Source organism: Nelusetta ayraudi, unplaced genomic scaffold, assembly GCF_046127955.1.
Source record: "Nelusetta ayraudi isolate G7.1 ecotype Tasmania unplaced genomic scaffold, CSIRO-AGI_Nayr_v1 ptg000060l, whole genome shotgun sequence".
Classification (NCBI taxonomy): domain Eukaryota; kingdom Metazoa; phylum Chordata; class Actinopteri; order Tetraodontiformes; family Monacanthidae; genus Nelusetta; species Nelusetta ayraudi.
In genome coordinates, this window is record NW_027466110.1 from 4,683,457 (window position 1) to 4,700,646 (window position 17,190).

A 17,190-nucleotide genomic window follows, 5' to 3' on the forward strand; every position below is an offset into this window, starting at 1 on the left:
GAGCAGGCCCTCTTTCGTTTTTTTTTTTTTGTAATTTTTTACAGAAAGCGTCCTCTTCACGTGATTGGTTACTGAGAGTGTGAGGTGTTGGTGTGGTGGGGCTGATCTCAAATCCTAAAGCCATCTGTTTTCTTTGCTCTGCCTGCTGGAATCTGGATCCCGGTGCTCATGTCGTACCAAAGAATCGCTACACACACACACACACACACACACACACACACACACACACACACTACTAGAGCATATTAACCTGACTGTAACTACCTGATCCGCACAACAAACCCCCACTGATCTCATGCACAAACTATTTATGTGGATGCGCAGATACAAAGATGATGTGACTATTTACATGTTACTGTTTTGGCATTACCCATAATTCCTCTGTGTGCGTGTGCGTGCGTGCGTGCGTGTGTGTGTGTGTTCTGTACAGAGTGGATGCTTCCTGTGGTGTGGTTTTGATACAAGACTCTCCCATTAGTTTTGGTTCACTCGCAGGTGTTGAGTTGCTTTCTGCTCCACGCGTGTTTTGTCCCTTTCGCCTCCTCACGTTACCTTGGCTCCCCCCCCCACCCCCCGTCATCCGACACTTTGGCCCCGAACCCGTGTCAAAATTGTATGAGAGCTTTTCAGATTGTTGTGTACCTTTTTGCTATTTTCCACTTCTCCTAATGATGTAGTAACATCCAAGAATGTTTTGTCTATGCTTTTTGTGCAATAAATGAAACTAAATCATCTTGTGTTTTTTTGGTTGTTGGTTTTTCTTCTCAACACCTATCTTTTAGGATTATTATTATTAAGTATTATATTTGACCTATGACAAAGTCTCAAGTCATTGCTTTCATCCAGTTTTGTGCTCCTGTACCCTCACATTGTTTTTTATTTTTCGTGTAACGTTTTCTCCAAGATTCTATTTCTGTATTCATCAAACCTCTATCAAAGAAATTGTGAATGGATGCCTGTAGCGTTTCATTGGGGCAGAGCACGTGTGGTAATACATTTGTCCAGAGGAGGGCAGCACTGTACTTACAGAAAGTGTAATAGGTGACACGGGAGTGGATTGAAATTTTTTGGTCCCCGAAAGAAAGAACAGACATTTCCCCCCGATTTTCTGACATTTCGACATTTTTCAAAGTGATTAAAAAAAAAATTCAGCAAAAACTTTCTTTTCTGTGGGGACATTTCAAGCGAGGATATTTCAAGCGGCTATAACTCCTCAATGATACGTCCTATAGTATTTGGAAACCTACGAAAGAGGATTAGGGCCAAAAGAAGATTTTTTTTTTTTAAGTTTCCATTTTGAGTTTAAAGTTCAAATTTCGTAAATTAAGTTGAACTTCAACTTAAATCACGAAATTTCAACTTCATTATGGGAATTTTGACTTTAATAAAGTTGAAAATTTATTTGTCCCAGTTTTTTGCTGGGACAAATAAATACTTTAATGAGTCGAAACTCACCGAAACGACCGTTCTAGTTTAGCTTGAGACAGAGTGGTAGAATGCAAAATCTCAACATGTCTGTAAATGAAAAAAAAACAAACAACAACAGTAACATACTCTAGAGTTGGGGTTACGATTTGAGGTTTGGGTAATTCAAAAGTCAAAACTTTTTTGGATTTTTCAGCTTTGTACCATTATGTTCACTTGTGTCTTACTAAATAGGAAACGTTTTATAGCAACATATTTTTATTGAAACTCTGAACAAAAACATTGCACATTTGCCTTTTCATGCCATAGCTTTCTTCTAGCTCATCTTGCTGCAACTCCAATTCAAGAGTCCAGACAGGGAGAGAAAGGAGGAAAGACCAGAAGCACATTACAAGGGGACGAGTAGAAGCAATTGGCCACGTCTGGGGACCGGATAGAAAAATAGAACAGCGATATTCATAATCCACGCAACATGATGCACTAGAACATAAACCATGCATTTCCTCCCGTGGGATAATCTGTTCACTGGTGAAGTTTAAAGTACGAGGTATTTGTTGGCTCACACGTTTGCTACATCCTTAGCAAGTTGTTGGATTTCAATACTGCATTAAAAAGAACAACATGCAATCCAAAACAAAAATGATCCTGGACTTCAGCTCAGCTGCTCAACTAAATACACGGCAGAGCACACAGATCCATGCTGCACACGGCGCACAGTCACAGTTTCAACTTCAAGTTAAACAAAGCTACAACACAATTCATAAGGCATAACTCCACTCTGGAAAATAATACTTAAGAATATTAAGATGGCAAATCATAGCGTTGTGACTACATGGGCACTTGAGCACTAGCAGTTTCGCAGTCATCGTCAGTCAGGTGCTGCAAACTTGAAATTACGCTGAAACAAAACGTGACATGCTATGAGAGGAGAAGCAAGAGACAATAGTCATATAATAAATAAAGCTGGAGCATAGCATAGCTTAGCATGAAGACTTTCATTCTGGTCGGTGCCTATCATTTAATGTAGATACGCTACCAAGTCAAAGGTTTGGACACACCTTCTCATGCAATTTTATTTGTATCTTTACAACTTTCTACTATGCGGATAGATACTGAAGGCATCAAATACATGAACAAGATATATGTAATTCTGCAGCAAAGAAAAACATGTTTTAATATGCTTTTAAATAAACGGTGGCTATTTTGAAGAACTTAAATATAAACCGTGTTGGAGATAATTTTACACTTTTATTGTTTCCTATATAATTCCACGTGTGTCCATAAGTAGTTTTGATGCCTTCAGTGAGAAACTGCAATGCCAACAGTCATTAGAATGAAAAAAAAAAAAGACATTAAATTCATAGTGTGTGTCCAAACCTTTGACTGGTAGTGTATGAGTACCGTGGCATCTCTGCCAGTGTACTGGTGGGTAATATGCTCACTAGCTTCAGTTTGTGTTGACAAAAATCAACCCACTTACACAATATGCAACATTTTCATTATGTGTGCAACAGTCACTGAAATTATACCTTATGTCTGACAACCTCCAAAACTCCGAATGTCACATTAATGTGACATGTGACCCAAGAACTCAGGAAGATAAGGCCTTGGGGAAGGTGGGAGCAAAACATAACACTCAACAAATGGGAAACATAGGAGCATTTCGCCATTGTCTAAAATCTTTTGGCCAAGCTAAATAAGCTTCAGCGCCGCTTGGCTGCTGTCCGGATGTGCTGATGTGTTCTGTTCCCTCACTCACTCATTCATAGGACAGGTGGGAGATCTTCCAAACATGTTGAATTACTCCTTTAAAAGGAGTTAAGTCAGAAGTTGGACTTGATTTTTGCTCCGTGTTGTTTTCGCTATTTTATCAAAGTGTTGAATGACTCTCGTCTGCAGATCAGGATGACTTCATCAAGGCACATTGTGTTTATTTGTGTGTGTGTGTGTGTGTGTGTGTGTGTGTGTGTGTGTGTGTGTGTGTGAGTGTGTGTGTGTGTGTGTGTGTGAGAGAGAGAGAGAGTGTGAGTGTGAGACAAGTGAGACCCTGCACTTTTTTTGGGGGGCACAATAATTTTTTTCAGTTTGCAGTCTTGGCGTGGAGATGAATGCAAAAGTCATTTGGCAAAGTAATGGCAACGACTCAACATGGATTTCCGTAATAATCTAAAAAACTAGTTAAGGAGGCCATGCAGTATGTATGTATATATATATATATATATACACACATATATATATATTTCTTTTCGTCATTAGGAATTTAAAACAAGGCACAGGAGGGGGAAGAGAGGTGAGCGCACAATTTGCATGGCAACCACCGTCACAAGGGTTTTGCTGTTCCTGCATCTTTGCATCCATCAGGGATCCATACAGAATTCCAAACAGCACTTGAACAAAAACAAGGAAAAACAAAACAAAACGCTAGCTTATGTACAGATTTACAAAAAAAAAAAAATATCTCTGTCAAATGCAAGTTACGAGAACAAGACAAGAACCACAGCGGACAAAGTAAATCGTCTCCACTACTCTCATGCCTTGTGCTAAAAAACAAAACAAAACAAAAAACCCAAAACAATCCGCGCAATGCCCAGAAAAGTTGCTGTTGGCTCACTGGTTGAGCTTCTCTCCTCGCATCATTGTGGTCAGCTGATGTGTGGCTGAGCACTACAAGCTTGCAAACACACCGTCTGTCTGTGCGTCAGTCTACTTGTGTGTGTGCCGTGTCTGCCCTCAGGGACGGAAGACTGAAGGCGAGGCTCTGAAAACATTCCGCTTGAAGCTCAAGTTGTGAAGCTCGTCAGTAGCAGCTGAAGCAGAGCCCGAGAACCTCCGCATGCGCTGCGCTGCGCTGCGCTGTGCTGCCTCGCTGCGCTGTGCTGCCTCGCTGCCTTCGCCAGGTTGCACTCAAGAACAGGAAGATGAGCTCGGAGGGGAACCGGGCGCTAAGTGACGGGTTTGCATGCTGCGCCTTCGGCCTCAATGCTGCTGCTGCTGCAGCAGGGCGTGCTGCTTGTTTTGGTGGCAGTGTCGCCGATGGCCTCCGGGGTGACATCACCACCGCCGCCGCTACCGCTGCTACTGCTGCCGCCGCCGTTGCTGCTGCCGCCGCAGCATGGGCTGGCCGGCGCCGAGATGCTGTGGCCGCACTGCCGCTTCCTGTTCAGCTCCTCCCAGTTGGACCTGTTGGCCTGGATCGTCTCCAGCATGGGCTCCAGTTTGGGATTCAGCTTGACCAGAGTCTGACAGAGAAAAGTGAGAGAAAGAGACATGAGAATGTAAAAACGATGATAAAAAAAATAAAAAAAAATAAAAAAAAGGCCGTCGGAGCAAAAAGTCCCAAAGTCATCATCAATTTCTGACCATGTTGGGATTTTCCCTCAACTCACTCATTTCTTGCTATGCTGCTTCGTACAATGTACAAAGTATAAGCAATTGTGCTTATAATCAATAACTACTATATGCAAGGTAGAAAAAATAAATCAATATAAAAATTTTAAATTAAAAAAAAATGTTCTTGTCCATTAACAAACAAAGATTTCTGTCATTATTTTCTTCATACACATTGCTCTGTCACCCATCTATTCCAGTCATTCATTAAACTGCAACGTAAGCTCTGTTCTCTCACTAATATCTGTGTTATTGTCAGGGACGGGAAATATTGCAGCACTTCCAGAAGCAGGAAAACATCTTAAAAGTTGTTCTGCAGCAATACGGGAAACGCTGATTAGTGCGCTCTCCCAGAACGGCGATGCAGGAGGAGCAGCCCAGCCAGGGGCCTCCAACCGCAACACATAATTCATCAGATGAGCGCCGTGAGAAGAACAAATTACCAGAATAGAGAGGGTGTTTTTTTGGGGGGGGTTGCTACAAAAAAAAGAAACACGCAGAAGCTTCGTAGTTTAAGGCGGCGGAGCGCTGTCTGCTCGCCGAAGATTAGAGGCGCGTGTGCGGAGCCCGGATAGCTGCCTTTGTTATGTTTCTCCACTGAACTGCAGTGAAGTGGCTGCGCGAGTTAGCCGAGGGTTGGCGTCTGATTTTCCTCCCTCTGTCGCTTTGCACAGCTGCCGCCTGCAAGCCTACTTTCATTTGATTAGAAAAACCTCCAAAACCTTCATTTACACGCACGGGACGACTCGCGACTGCTGAACGAGAGGCCAATAAAACAGCTCAGAGTGCCCAGCTGGCTTAGCGGCGGCTCCTGATGGGCCCTAAAATTTGACAGAGGGGCCGGTCTTTCATAGGAGACAAATAAATATATATATATATCACGGGATATGCAGAAAACATGTGCTTTAATGTCAGATAAATAATGAACAAAAGCGTTAAAAGAAAATATGTGTCTCTGAAGCCCAAAGGTATTTAGCTCTGAATTGAAATGACTCTTAAAACGCAAAAAAAAGAAGAAGAATGAAACACAGCTATTTCATTACTCACGTACCATTAATAGAATAACAAGTTCGGTGGGTCGGATTAGGAAGTTGAACAGGCCGCATATGGCCCCCGGGCCGTAGTTTTCCCATTCCTGGCCAAGCTTGTGTTTTTGTGTGAATGAAAGTCCTCCCAAAAATATTATTTTGCCGTATATTTACAATTTTACAAGATACTGCACAGAGAAACTTTCACCGAGGGGCCTCACATGTTCTATTCCTGCCAATTATCTGAAGGCTTAATGAGAGACACATTTACATTTGGAGAGCGCGTTCGCCAACATTAACGAAATAATGAATGTGTTGCGTTTGTGTGGGCGCGTTAACCAGAAGCAAATGGGTCCCGGTTCAGGCGTCGGGACCATTTTCTTCTGACGTCTGCCCACTTTTGTGCATTTTCACAGTCAAACTGCCCTGAGAGGTGTGTTTGTTTGTTCAATTATTCATAGTGATGTAATTACTGATCATGAAGCCGTTCACCTGCCAAGCCGAGCGCATGGATTTTCCATTTCTGTGCCTTGAAATGAAGTCGATGGGTGTTTACGGAGTCGGCCCGTTTCAGTCGCCTTGATTTATACGACTTTTCGCGAGCGGCCAGTTTAATGTGTGAACATGTGGACGGCGCGGGGCTGAAAGAAACAGCTCATTTATCATGACAACAGAGGGAGCGAGCCTCAGAGTGTCGGAGCCTCTGAAGTCGGGCGATGGGCCGCATTGGATGCCTGATTAGAAAGAGATGCGCTCAAGGGTGCTGAGCCCATAAATACACCTGCAGCTGCTAAACTGTGAGTCCAATCGCTCGGCTGGGATTTTAATGTCTTGCAGCACCACGATCCTCTTGGGGAACCTTGTTTAGACTTGAGCTTGTGTTTGTGAATATGCATCGTTTCCACACCTGCAGCAGTTTTCGCCAACAAAGGCGCGCATTAGGCAGTCGTATTGTGTTTGGCCCTCGTCGGCCACCATACATTATAGTTGGAAAAAGGTTGAACTTAAAATCCCCCCAAAAATAAGGAAAAAATACATTACTTTAGATTGTGCTTAAATGTCACAGGGCCTTTCTCGTTCCAAGGAAATTTACCATTTTACTAATGTAGTTATAGTTATAATAAATGATATCAAATGTTAAATGGCGACTGAAATACAGGCTCTTTTTTTTTTTTTTTACACTTTTCTTCCAGCAGAGACTCTGGTTCTGACGCTTTTGTCTCATGTGTGCATTTCCCTTAAAGCAGAGCAGTTTCCTCATTTCTGCTGCCACAATCCTGCACTTTATAATTGGTTTGTACCCCCCCCCCCCCCATCACACACACACACACACACCAGTTAGACTCAGAAGACCATGAAGTAGGGGAGAGGCTGTCATGTGGTGGGATGCAAAGATGGGAGGTTATATAATGGGGTGGGGGTGGGGGTGGGTTGTGGGGCATTAATATTCCACAAAGCAGCGAGCCACCGCCAGGAAGAGGAAAGATCAGCAAAATCAAGGAGCGGATCTCTCCTCCGCCCACGGACGGAGAGCCCTGCCGCCTCTCACCCCCCCCCCTCTCCGCAGCCCCCTTTTGGCAAATTTAATTGGCAGCTGCAATGATCGCGAGCTCCGTATCTGCATCCTCCAACCATCGTATCGGCTGTTAACACCAGGCGCCGCGGAGACGAACCCCCCACGCAGAACACACACACACACACACACACACACACACACACACAGAGGCTTTGATGCTTTTGATCCGCAGCGACACAGACAGGAACAATCGGAACAATCAGATTCAGTCTGACTTTCCTCACTGATCCGGGGATAAACTCCATTAAGATGGTGAAAATGATCCGCTGCTTGTTTTGGTGATGACGGGGAGAAATGTGTTTATTAAGAGACTAAGGAAGAGAAGAGAAACAGAGAGGGCTGCTGCACGGCTTAATGGGGCGAGCGAGGGAGAGAAGGAGGGGAGGGGCGCCGACACGATGCACAACGTTCTGTTCTCGACTGTTTCCGCATCCCTGCTCTGCTCCGCTCCTCTCCTCTCCTCTCCTCTCCTCTCCTCTCCTCTCCTCTCCTCTCATCTCCTCTCCTCTGTCTGACTCTCGGGCTTTCATGAATGCACCTTGCAGCCGCAGCAGCCCGTCTCTCGGCACACGGGATCCTGTCAGCGAGTCGGCCTGCGTTTGCGTCTCCCACGCACCGCCTTCCTGCCGGCGGTGGGGTGGGATGGGCGCCGCTTGACGTCACTCGGACAGACACGAGCTCGGTTCGCTAAGAGACGGCGCGCGACGGGTTCTGTTAACTCCTTCAGAGACGAGCCTTCAGTCTGACAGGGACTGTTGGGAGCGCCGGCAGCAGAACCGCAGTCACCGAAAGATGGGAAGGATAAAAAGGAAAAGAAGACTGCTTTAAAAAGAAAAAAATATGCTCACACGTGCTCGACCCCCGACAGCCACGCACTCAGAGGACTCATGACTTCTCAGACACACACACACAGACATCCATCCCTTGCACTAGGGTGCACTTTATCCACCACTGCAATGCCACACTGCGAACCATTGCTTTCTGTTGAATTCAATATCATATTTATTATGTCATTTTTCGATATTGCTTTTATTTGTCGTTCTCTGTGTCGCTCTCTCCAGGTCCTCCGCCTTCCTCCCACAGTACAAAAACATGCATGTGAGGTGAACTGGGAATTCTAAATCGTCTGTAGGTGTGTGTGCGGGAGCAAATGGCTGTCTTGTCTTTGTTTGTCTCTATGTGGCCCTGCGATGAACTGGCGACTTGTCCAGGGTGTCACCCTGCCTTCGCCCTGTGACAGCTGGGAGAGGCTCCAGCAGACCCCCGGGGACCCTGAGCTCAGGAGTAAGCAGGTATTTAAAATGAGTGGATGGTTTATGTGTGTGCCATATTTCTATAAAAACTAAACCAAAGCAAAAAGAACTTGTACATTTCTATTATTCTGTCTTTGTGAAAGCTGAGACACTCCTCAGAATTTGGTTGCGCTTGCCATAATGACAATTAAAGACCTCGAATCTGGAATCTTTCAATCCGACGTCACGACTTCCTGTTGGCGCGCTCTCGATAACTCCGAGCGCTGACGCAGAGAGTAGCACGCACGTTCGCTTTCAATAGAACAAGATGTAACCTTGACTTTCTTTCCTACACCTTTTTCTTCCGCGAGCTGAATACTTCTTGTTGGTCTCGAACAACAATGACAGCGTTACCTCATACAGCGGCGCACAGATTCCATCAATCCACTCCAGCTGAAGCCCCGGCAACTCATCCTTCCTGTTGCGATCAAAGATGGCCTGTAAGAGGAGAAGTCATTTTTAGCCCCAAAGGAACATAGTTCTGCTTCCAGCTTCAGAATTACTGAGGTGATCTTTTCTTCCTTCTTCTTCTTCTTTTTTTTTTTTCCCAAGGACTCCCTTCTCAGCTGCTGAGTCTGTTTTACATCTGTATTCCTCTTCCACCTCATCATAACCCTGGCAGCATGAACACACGGAGGGTCTGCCGAGGCTGTGGCCTCAGAGATAGTTACCAGGGCTGCCACTTAGAAGTTAATGTTTCATTTCCCCGACACCCACACACACGCAGAGCGCTGAAAGTTTGACACGAGCCGCAGACCCGAGGCTGGCGCATTAGTTCATTCAGAGGAGGCAATTTGGCCGCGCTCGATTAGTCAACAGTCATTAATTGCAGACAGAAAGCTGTTGTTGCCCCCCCACCCCCACCTCTCCCTCTGTAAGAGCCTTACAACACAGGCGAGGCTTCAATCAAACACACAACGCCTCGGTTGTGTTGCCGTGGATCCGAGTTGTGAGTGAAAATCCTCATGTTTCAAGCACAGTGAGTGTGTTTGAGGTGTGAGGTGAAGCCACGGTGGGATGCACTCACAGAGGGCGTCAGCTTCAGCTCGGATCGCTCCCTGTCGCCCTGTTCAAAGAACTCGCTGGTCACCAACTCTGCCACCTGAAAGATAGAAATAGAAATGTGATTTTTTTTTTTTTTTTTTTTTTCATTTTAAACTTTTGGTCAATTGCACGCAAAGGCAATTCAGATACATTCATGCCACTGTATCCTGAATCCAAGAGTGTCAATTATTCAAAAGAGTAAAAAACAAGGACAGGGGGTGTGAAAGTAAATATTTAATGTTAGAAAAAAAAAAAGAAAAAAAAAAGTAGGACATCTCTGGGATTCTATATAAGAAGATGGCCAATAGGAAACATAATTTTATACCAAACAGCACCTTGCGAGATATGTCCCATGGTTTAGTGACAGCACCGAGATCGCACGCCGTCATCATCATGGACCTGAGTTGGGGACGCGTAGATTCATGTGATTTCTCATTTTATTGGGCTCCTCCAAAAAAAAAATATTTTCTTTTTTTTTTTAAAGGTGCGTGGCTCTACCTGCACATGTCCCTGTGAGCCTTCACATTCCAGTTGTACTCTCCGTTGCTGACCAGCTCGAAGAACAGGTTCCTGTTCCTGCACGCGCGCAAAGACAACATAGGGTAGGCGTCAGGCGTGTACTATCCACAAGGGGGCAGTGTTAGCTCGCGGACAAGCGCGTCATTGTAAATAAGTTATTAGGGCTGAAGTCAGCCGGCCCCCTCTGTGGAGATCTAAAGCTTTAATAAGCGGCGTGGTGTTTAGCGGAACGTACTCGAAGTAAAGTGTGAGATCCGTGGCGAGGATGGACTGCTTGAGCAGCTGCATGAGGTCACTGTACTCAGTGGACGAGAGGTTGGAGAAGATATTGTGACCCTGCGGAGACACGGAGAGATAGAGTCACCAAACACATATCAGGTCTGCACACTAAGCACTTAAAATAAAGAAGTGCGGTCCTGGAATTAATTATTCATTGGATTTGGCAGCCCTACACCATTCACGAGGCAATATATCTTTGTTGTATAGGTGCATTTTTTTTTTTTTTTCTTGCAGACTCCATTTAATAAAGGTATGGGCATAAATGGATGAATTTCATTGGATTCTACATGACGGGTTAATTAAAATTAAGCTGACCAAAGGTTTGAATGTAATAAATAACTCAGGAACACAATTTATTATTTTCCTACTAAACAATACAACAAATATGTTTTTGAATAGCGCTACCTCATCATTTATCCAAAGGCCAATTAAAAAGTTCATCAAACAGTGTCATCATTTTGAGCACTATAAATGACTGATTGTGCATAAACATATCAACACCCAAAGACGCCTCGAGATGAAGAAAAATAATTTGTTTCTATTGTCCAGCATATTACATTGACATAAAGATTTTCTCCCTGATTCACACCACAAAGCCTTCGCTGACTGGTTAACGCAAGAATAGAAGGGATGTGTCCGGGACAGGGGAGCCCTTAATAAGTCAGCAACATCCCTCACTTGAGGCTCTCTGTCATTAAGACATGCTGTCTCTCTCTCTCTCTCTCTCTCTCTCTCTCTCTCTCTCTCCACATCATTTATTATACATTCACTCAGCACTTAGGCAGTAGGCACACACTCCTCCAGAGGGTGGCCGTGAACGGGTGGAGAGGCTTGAAAACAGAAAAAAAAAACCCTGGAAGTGACAACAAGAGAGGGCCAGAGTTCTGGAGGACGAGGCCCTGGTCTTGACCACGGTTCAAACTCTCACGTTCTCCGTCCAGAGGCGGTCACTCAGTGCCGTAGAGGGCAAGGAACCTAACCCACCCACCCATCCCTCCATCCCTCCATGAGCTCACGTGTTCCTATGAAGTATTAACTACATGACAGCAGAGACGCAAAGGACTCCTCTCTCCTTCTGTCACAACTGGAGCGAATGAAACACTGGCGGGCAGCGACGAGCAAAACACACAAGGCAGCGGTTGAAACAAACCAATCAAATGTTTGGAAAGTAACGTCGCCGTCTTGTGAAGGTTCACTGTTAGCTATCAACGCTAACTCCGCGTTCTGCGTGTGTTTTGGGTTCGCTGCCTCCTAAATTTGGCTTCCGAGGGCGATTCATCACCCGTCAGCATGTTGACATTGCCGGAATTAAGTTGTTGCTGTTTTGTGCTTTGTGAGGACTTAAGTTGTGCGTTTATTTACTTGTCTGCAATGATTTTGTGACTTAAGTGAGCGTTTCACCGTCAGTATTTCTCTCTGCTCGGACAGTGTTTCGATACAAGTCAACATTATTAACCGAGGAATTTTAATGCCTGATGAACCTGCAAGAGGCCCCATATCTCTAGTACAATGTTGACCTTTGACCCTCATAGACTTGTATGGCATTAGGGTTAGCGTTAAGACTGAAATTAGGGTTAGGGTTTCGGGGTTCCCCACGCCCTATAAGCCCCAAATTTGACGTGGGTGTGTCTTGGGGGCTCCTGATGAAAAAGCAAGTGTCCCAGAGTCTCTAGGACAAAGTTGAACTTTGACCCTGATAGACTTGCATGGCATTAGGGTTACGCTTAAGGCTGAAATTAGGGTTAGGGTTTCGGGGTTCCTCACGTGCTAGAAGCCGCAAATTTGGCGTGGGCGCTTCTTGAGGGATCCTGATGACAAAAGCAAGTGGCCCCACATCTTTAGGACAAAGTTGACCTTTGACCACCATAGACTTGTATGGCATTAGGGTTAGCGTTAAGGCCAAAATTAGGATTAGGGTTAGCATTAAGGCTGAAATTAGGGTTAGGGTTTTTGGGTTCCTCACACGCTAGAAGAATCATGTCAACTGATTGTGATAGTAGAGCTCCCATGCTTTACAATGATACCTCACATGTCCATTTCTACTGTATGATTTTGGAAAAAAAAATCCACCTCAACATAGACATAATGATTCGCTGAATTTTATATGTTGAAAAGTGTTGGGATAAGCACAGCCATCTAGCCGTCAAATTGCGGATTTTTTTTTTAAAGGTGGAATGGAAACCTAAGAAGCACCGCGGCGAATGTGGTGCCAACTTCAGCGTCGTCCAAAATCAACAAGAGCCATTAATGGTATTCTGGACCGAACATTCGTCAGTGCGCTTCTGTTTGTCAGCGCCGCGATAATGAAGCCGCTGGAGGTGGAAGTGAACCCTGCAACGCCTCGTCTCAGCCGCTAGCCCCCCCCCCCCCCCCCACCACAACCTCCTCCAAAACGCCTTTAATTACAACTTCACGCAAAGCCGGTCACCTGGTAAAACGTCTTTCTCCACCAATTACCTCCGCATCTATCGCCTCTCTAATAACATTGATTCGAGGGCAGCGCGGGCTGCTTGTGTTCACACACACACACACACACACACACACACACACACACACACACACACACACACACACACACACAGAAGATTTTCCTTGGGGTGGTCACCGTGTGAGATGTCATGACTCACATAGGGGTGGCAATAAGTAGATACCTGAAATGTCTCCATGACTGTGTCATTCTAATAGTTACTGTAGTTGCTTGTATTTATTAAATTCAGTGTGACCTATTGACCTATGAGTTAGGGAGTTTCTTACCTATATCAATATGAGACAGCATCTGTAGAAAAAAGCTACATCAGCTTGTTCCTACTGTCCTAGGGCCACGGTTACATTAAATAAAATTTTTCGGCGTCTTTCTTGTTTCCCCATGAACGGAATCCGAGTGAGACACAACGCCGGTGCCATGTTTACACTCACGACTACACAACGCTTATTTGATTTTTTTTTTTTCCCTCTTCCCCCCTCCACGGAGATGAGGAACATCTTTCCACTGTTGTCTGCCGAACGCAACAGCTTGATGTCAGAGTGGAAACGGTTACGACTCCGCATTCGCCCAAAACGAGACTCTGTAATGACACAACCGCGAGCAGCTTGAGGGGCACTTTTTTTTTCAGAGAGCCGATTTTATACTTCTGTGAACTGAGCAACAATTGCTGTTTTTGATTGCTCTGGAAGAGCGAGGCTTTGCTTACTAACTGCAGCAGCGACACTGTCGAGAACCTTGAAATAATAACAGTTAAAATGAAAGAACAACTCATTTAATTCTGGAGAATAATCTGTGTTTTTCTTCTATTTTGAGGCATCTTTTTGTACAAGGATAATTTCTTTCTTTTTTTTATCATGTAGGTCAACCTTATAAACACAGTACACTTCTAAAGTGAAAAGAACATCTGTGGTGTCAGTATGGGGTGTCCAAAAAGACTCCCGGTTGTTGCACAAACGCCACACGCAATTAAGAACATGAACAAAAACATGGAAACTGCATAAAGTGCACTGCAGCAGAGAAAGAAACACAGCGCACCTCGCTTTGCAGGATCATAACAGCATGGTTGAAGTGGTGGTGCTCCAGCGTAGCAGAGGTCCCATAAAGCAGAGAAAGCGCTGAGCCCGTCCTGACAACACACACGCACGCACACAGAAGGATACGCAAGAGGACAAATCAGCATTCAACACATACTGAGAGGCAAACTCTGCTGTTCAGTCTGCTGTAATTCCCCAATTTTGCAATCAGCCCTCCAACTTATAGTTCAATAATAGGAGAGACTGGAGAGCAATAACCCAAACTGCAGCTGAATTCCAAATGCTCAACACTGAGCAGATTGTAATGTGTGGGGGGGTGGGGGGGGGGGCGGATACCACAGTAGCTTTGTGGCTGTTGTGGCTTATTAAAACGCGACTGTGTTGGAACTCTAGCATGTATCTCTTTGTCTTGTGTGAGAAATGCAGCTCTTTTTGCTCTTCAAAATGAAGACCATCTTTCTTGGATAAAAAAACAAAACAAAACAACAGATGCAGTTGATCTGAAGGCACAGCCACACTGCATCGTTCCTCGGCCGGCCGTAGTAATTTTCTGACATGGCAGCATCAGTGATCGCAGCGAGTCACCGCATTCTAGCCTAAAACTGATGTGACACCTGCTTCTCTTCACACGTCGTGGGTGTGCAAGAGTCAAATGAAAAGCCACAGTTATTTGCACAACGTCTGGCGTGCGGCACCGTCGATGGAAATGACTGCGCCTGATATCGTCTGGCTGCACTCTCCGGCGGATGTGATGAACACAAGCCGTGACACAATTCAAATGATAATAATGTATTTTGCATTTGTTGTAGGCATTTTCTGCCAAGTACAATAAACACAGACACACACACACACACACACACACACACACACACACACACACACACACACACACACACACACACACACAGAGTCCTCCGCATTATTTGCGCCCGTCATTTTCACGGTAATGGTCCTTTGCGGGGACACAGGTCACCGAGCACCACCGGCTGCTGCCGCTGCTCTGAGTGTGCTCGGTGTCACAGGTGTTTACAGACTCTTCGTTAAGCAAAAACCCTTATATAAACCTGTATGCAGTTGGCCACTTGACTCTCGGCTGACCTGAGCTGCACGACTGCAGGCTGCTGCGGGTGGGAAACGGTGTGTAGGAGAGAGGCAGAGCGACCAAGACTTACTTTGCTTGGAAAGCGTTGTTGGTGCCCCTGTGGTCCAAGTCGTGGCACACACAGCCGACAATGAGCGCTAAGATCTCCACCTCTGTGAGGGTCTCCTGAAAGCCCGCCGTCTTAGGGGCAGAGAGAAGTGGAGGCAAACAACGCAAACGTTTTGAAATGGCACAATTTTTTTGTCACACCCTAACGGAAACTTTCACGCGAGGTTTTAGCCCTCTGGAGGCAACGTGAGGAAGTGAGTCACTACAGGTCATGACGGGGACAGCGGAAAGAAGCGCGCCACCCCCCTACTGGCTGAGCTTTCGCACGCGGCAGAAACGCCCACGACGACCAAGCCATTAGTATTTCATTTCCGTCGGCCGACGATCAGTTCAGACGAGGCGGTGGTCATTAGTGCTCGCGCTTGATTAAAATGACAAACACTGCCTGTGTTTGCACTGGAGTGTGAGAGTGGGCGCGTTGCCCCAAGGCCTTCTGGGACTGCGTGAAGTAACTCTCGTGAGGTTTCCCTTTTTAAAGCAAACATCTCTGCGCTGTTTGTGCTGTTCGCTTTCAGCTGCGATCAAATGCAAACACATGGCATGTCTGTGTGTACTGCGACGTAGCTTTCAAAAATGACGCAATTTTAACCGGGACATCTGCGGCTTCACCGGCGCTGTGCGACAGCCAGCCTGACTCGTAGCATTCGGTTACATTCACGTGAACATCTCTGTGACCTCGGACCTCTGTCTGTTATCTTAATGCATTCCTGCCGAGGATGGTTTGCGTTGCTGCTCTGTCCTTCGCTGAAAATGGGAATTGGTGAAGAAATAGAAAGCTTGGAATAAAAATCCCTCCGTGATGCAACTGCATCCTGGTGAAAAAAAGAAAACACATCACAGGCTCAGAGATCAAAATCTTTGTGTCTGGTTGGGATGCTTTGAAGGTTGCAGCTCTTTGGATAGTGGCCATGCTTGTTAAAAATCGCACCTGCTAACAATGTTTGTTTTTTTTTTCATGGCAGAGATACTGACACTTGGAAAAGGGGAAGCGACGTTTTCTGTTCAAAAATAAAATGCCAGCTGTAAACGACTCAAGTCGACTGATTCAAATCCGACCTCTGACAAGTCAGTGCAGTCGATGTACTCTATAGCCAATCGGCTTCCTTCAGGACTTCCTCTCTCATACTGTTTATGTGTCCAGCTCTTTAAAGTCAAACAAAGCCATTAGAAAATTCGATAGAGTCACATTGCGTCTTTCCTCTGCCGAAAAACCAAGTGTCTCTCGTTTACTGGAGCATCCTTACCGACAGCATGGCAAACATGCACTGGCAGACGTTGAAGGCGTGCCTCCAGTTGTGATACAGAACCATGCGGTAGTTTTTCCTGACAGTCAGGAGCCACCTGCACAGTGTCTGAGGGAGGAGAAGAAAGAGATTAGCACGCGGGGCCAGCGGGATTCAGCCTCGGAGAATCAGTGTCCGGCTCGGATATACTGCACATAAAAAAAGACGAATGTGTGGCTTACCTCGTAGTCGATCTTAAATTTCTGGACCATTCCCAGTTCCATGAACATCCTCAGGGCGGCCGTTATCATGGCATCGACGTCCAGGGAGAAGTCGTCGAAGGAGAGCTTGTCGATCCCCAGCTCGCAGACGAGGGGGATGTTGGCGGCCTGTTTCGTCGAAGCGGAAAGAGAGTTGGGAAGGGGGGGGGGGTCAGAGGACGACGTGCCATTTTTAGAAGATACATGAAAATATGGAGACATCTTAATTAAACCTCCAAGGACATATTCGGGGAGGCTTACCGTTAATGAGGGGGGTTTAGTCAAAGGATTTTGCAATTACTTCCTGTCAGAGCTCATTGACAAAGCATTGTTCCCCCCCCCCCTCTATTGCAACAATAAGTGATATTTACACAAATCCAACAGACTCTGCTCATGTGACGCATCTGTCTGTTCGCAAGCACAATGTG

At 45.5% G+C, this 17,190-nt stretch overlaps 1 protein-coding gene across 1 annotated transcript in view; it reads right to left on the bottom strand.

The window, feature by feature from the left end:
* Nucleotides 1–1,617: 1,617 nt before the first annotated feature.
* The window catches only part of pde11a (phosphodiesterase 11a), a 34,301-nt gene continuing 18,728 nt past the window's right edge, over nt 1,618–17,190 (bottom strand). The window contains exons 11-20 of the mRNA XM_076040211.1: nt 16,745–16,891; nt 16,524–16,631; nt 15,242–15,351; nt 14,071–14,161; nt 10,507–10,607; nt 10,251–10,328; nt 10,088–10,151; nt 9,736–9,810; nt 9,063–9,146; nt 1,618–4,664 (exon numbers count right to left, since the gene is read on the bottom strand). Coding sequence (XP_075896326.1) covers nt 4,368–4,664; nt 9,063–9,146; nt 9,736–9,810; nt 10,088–10,151; nt 10,251–10,328; nt 10,507–10,607; nt 14,071–14,161; nt 15,242–15,351; nt 16,524–16,631; nt 16,745–16,891 — 1,155 coding nt within the window. The 3' untranslated portion in view covers nt 1,618–4,367. The remainder of the gene's footprint in view (nt 4,665–9,062; nt 9,147–9,735; nt 9,811–10,087; nt 10,152–10,250; nt 10,329–10,506; nt 10,608–14,070; nt 14,162–15,241; nt 15,352–16,523; nt 16,632–16,744; nt 16,892–17,190) is intronic.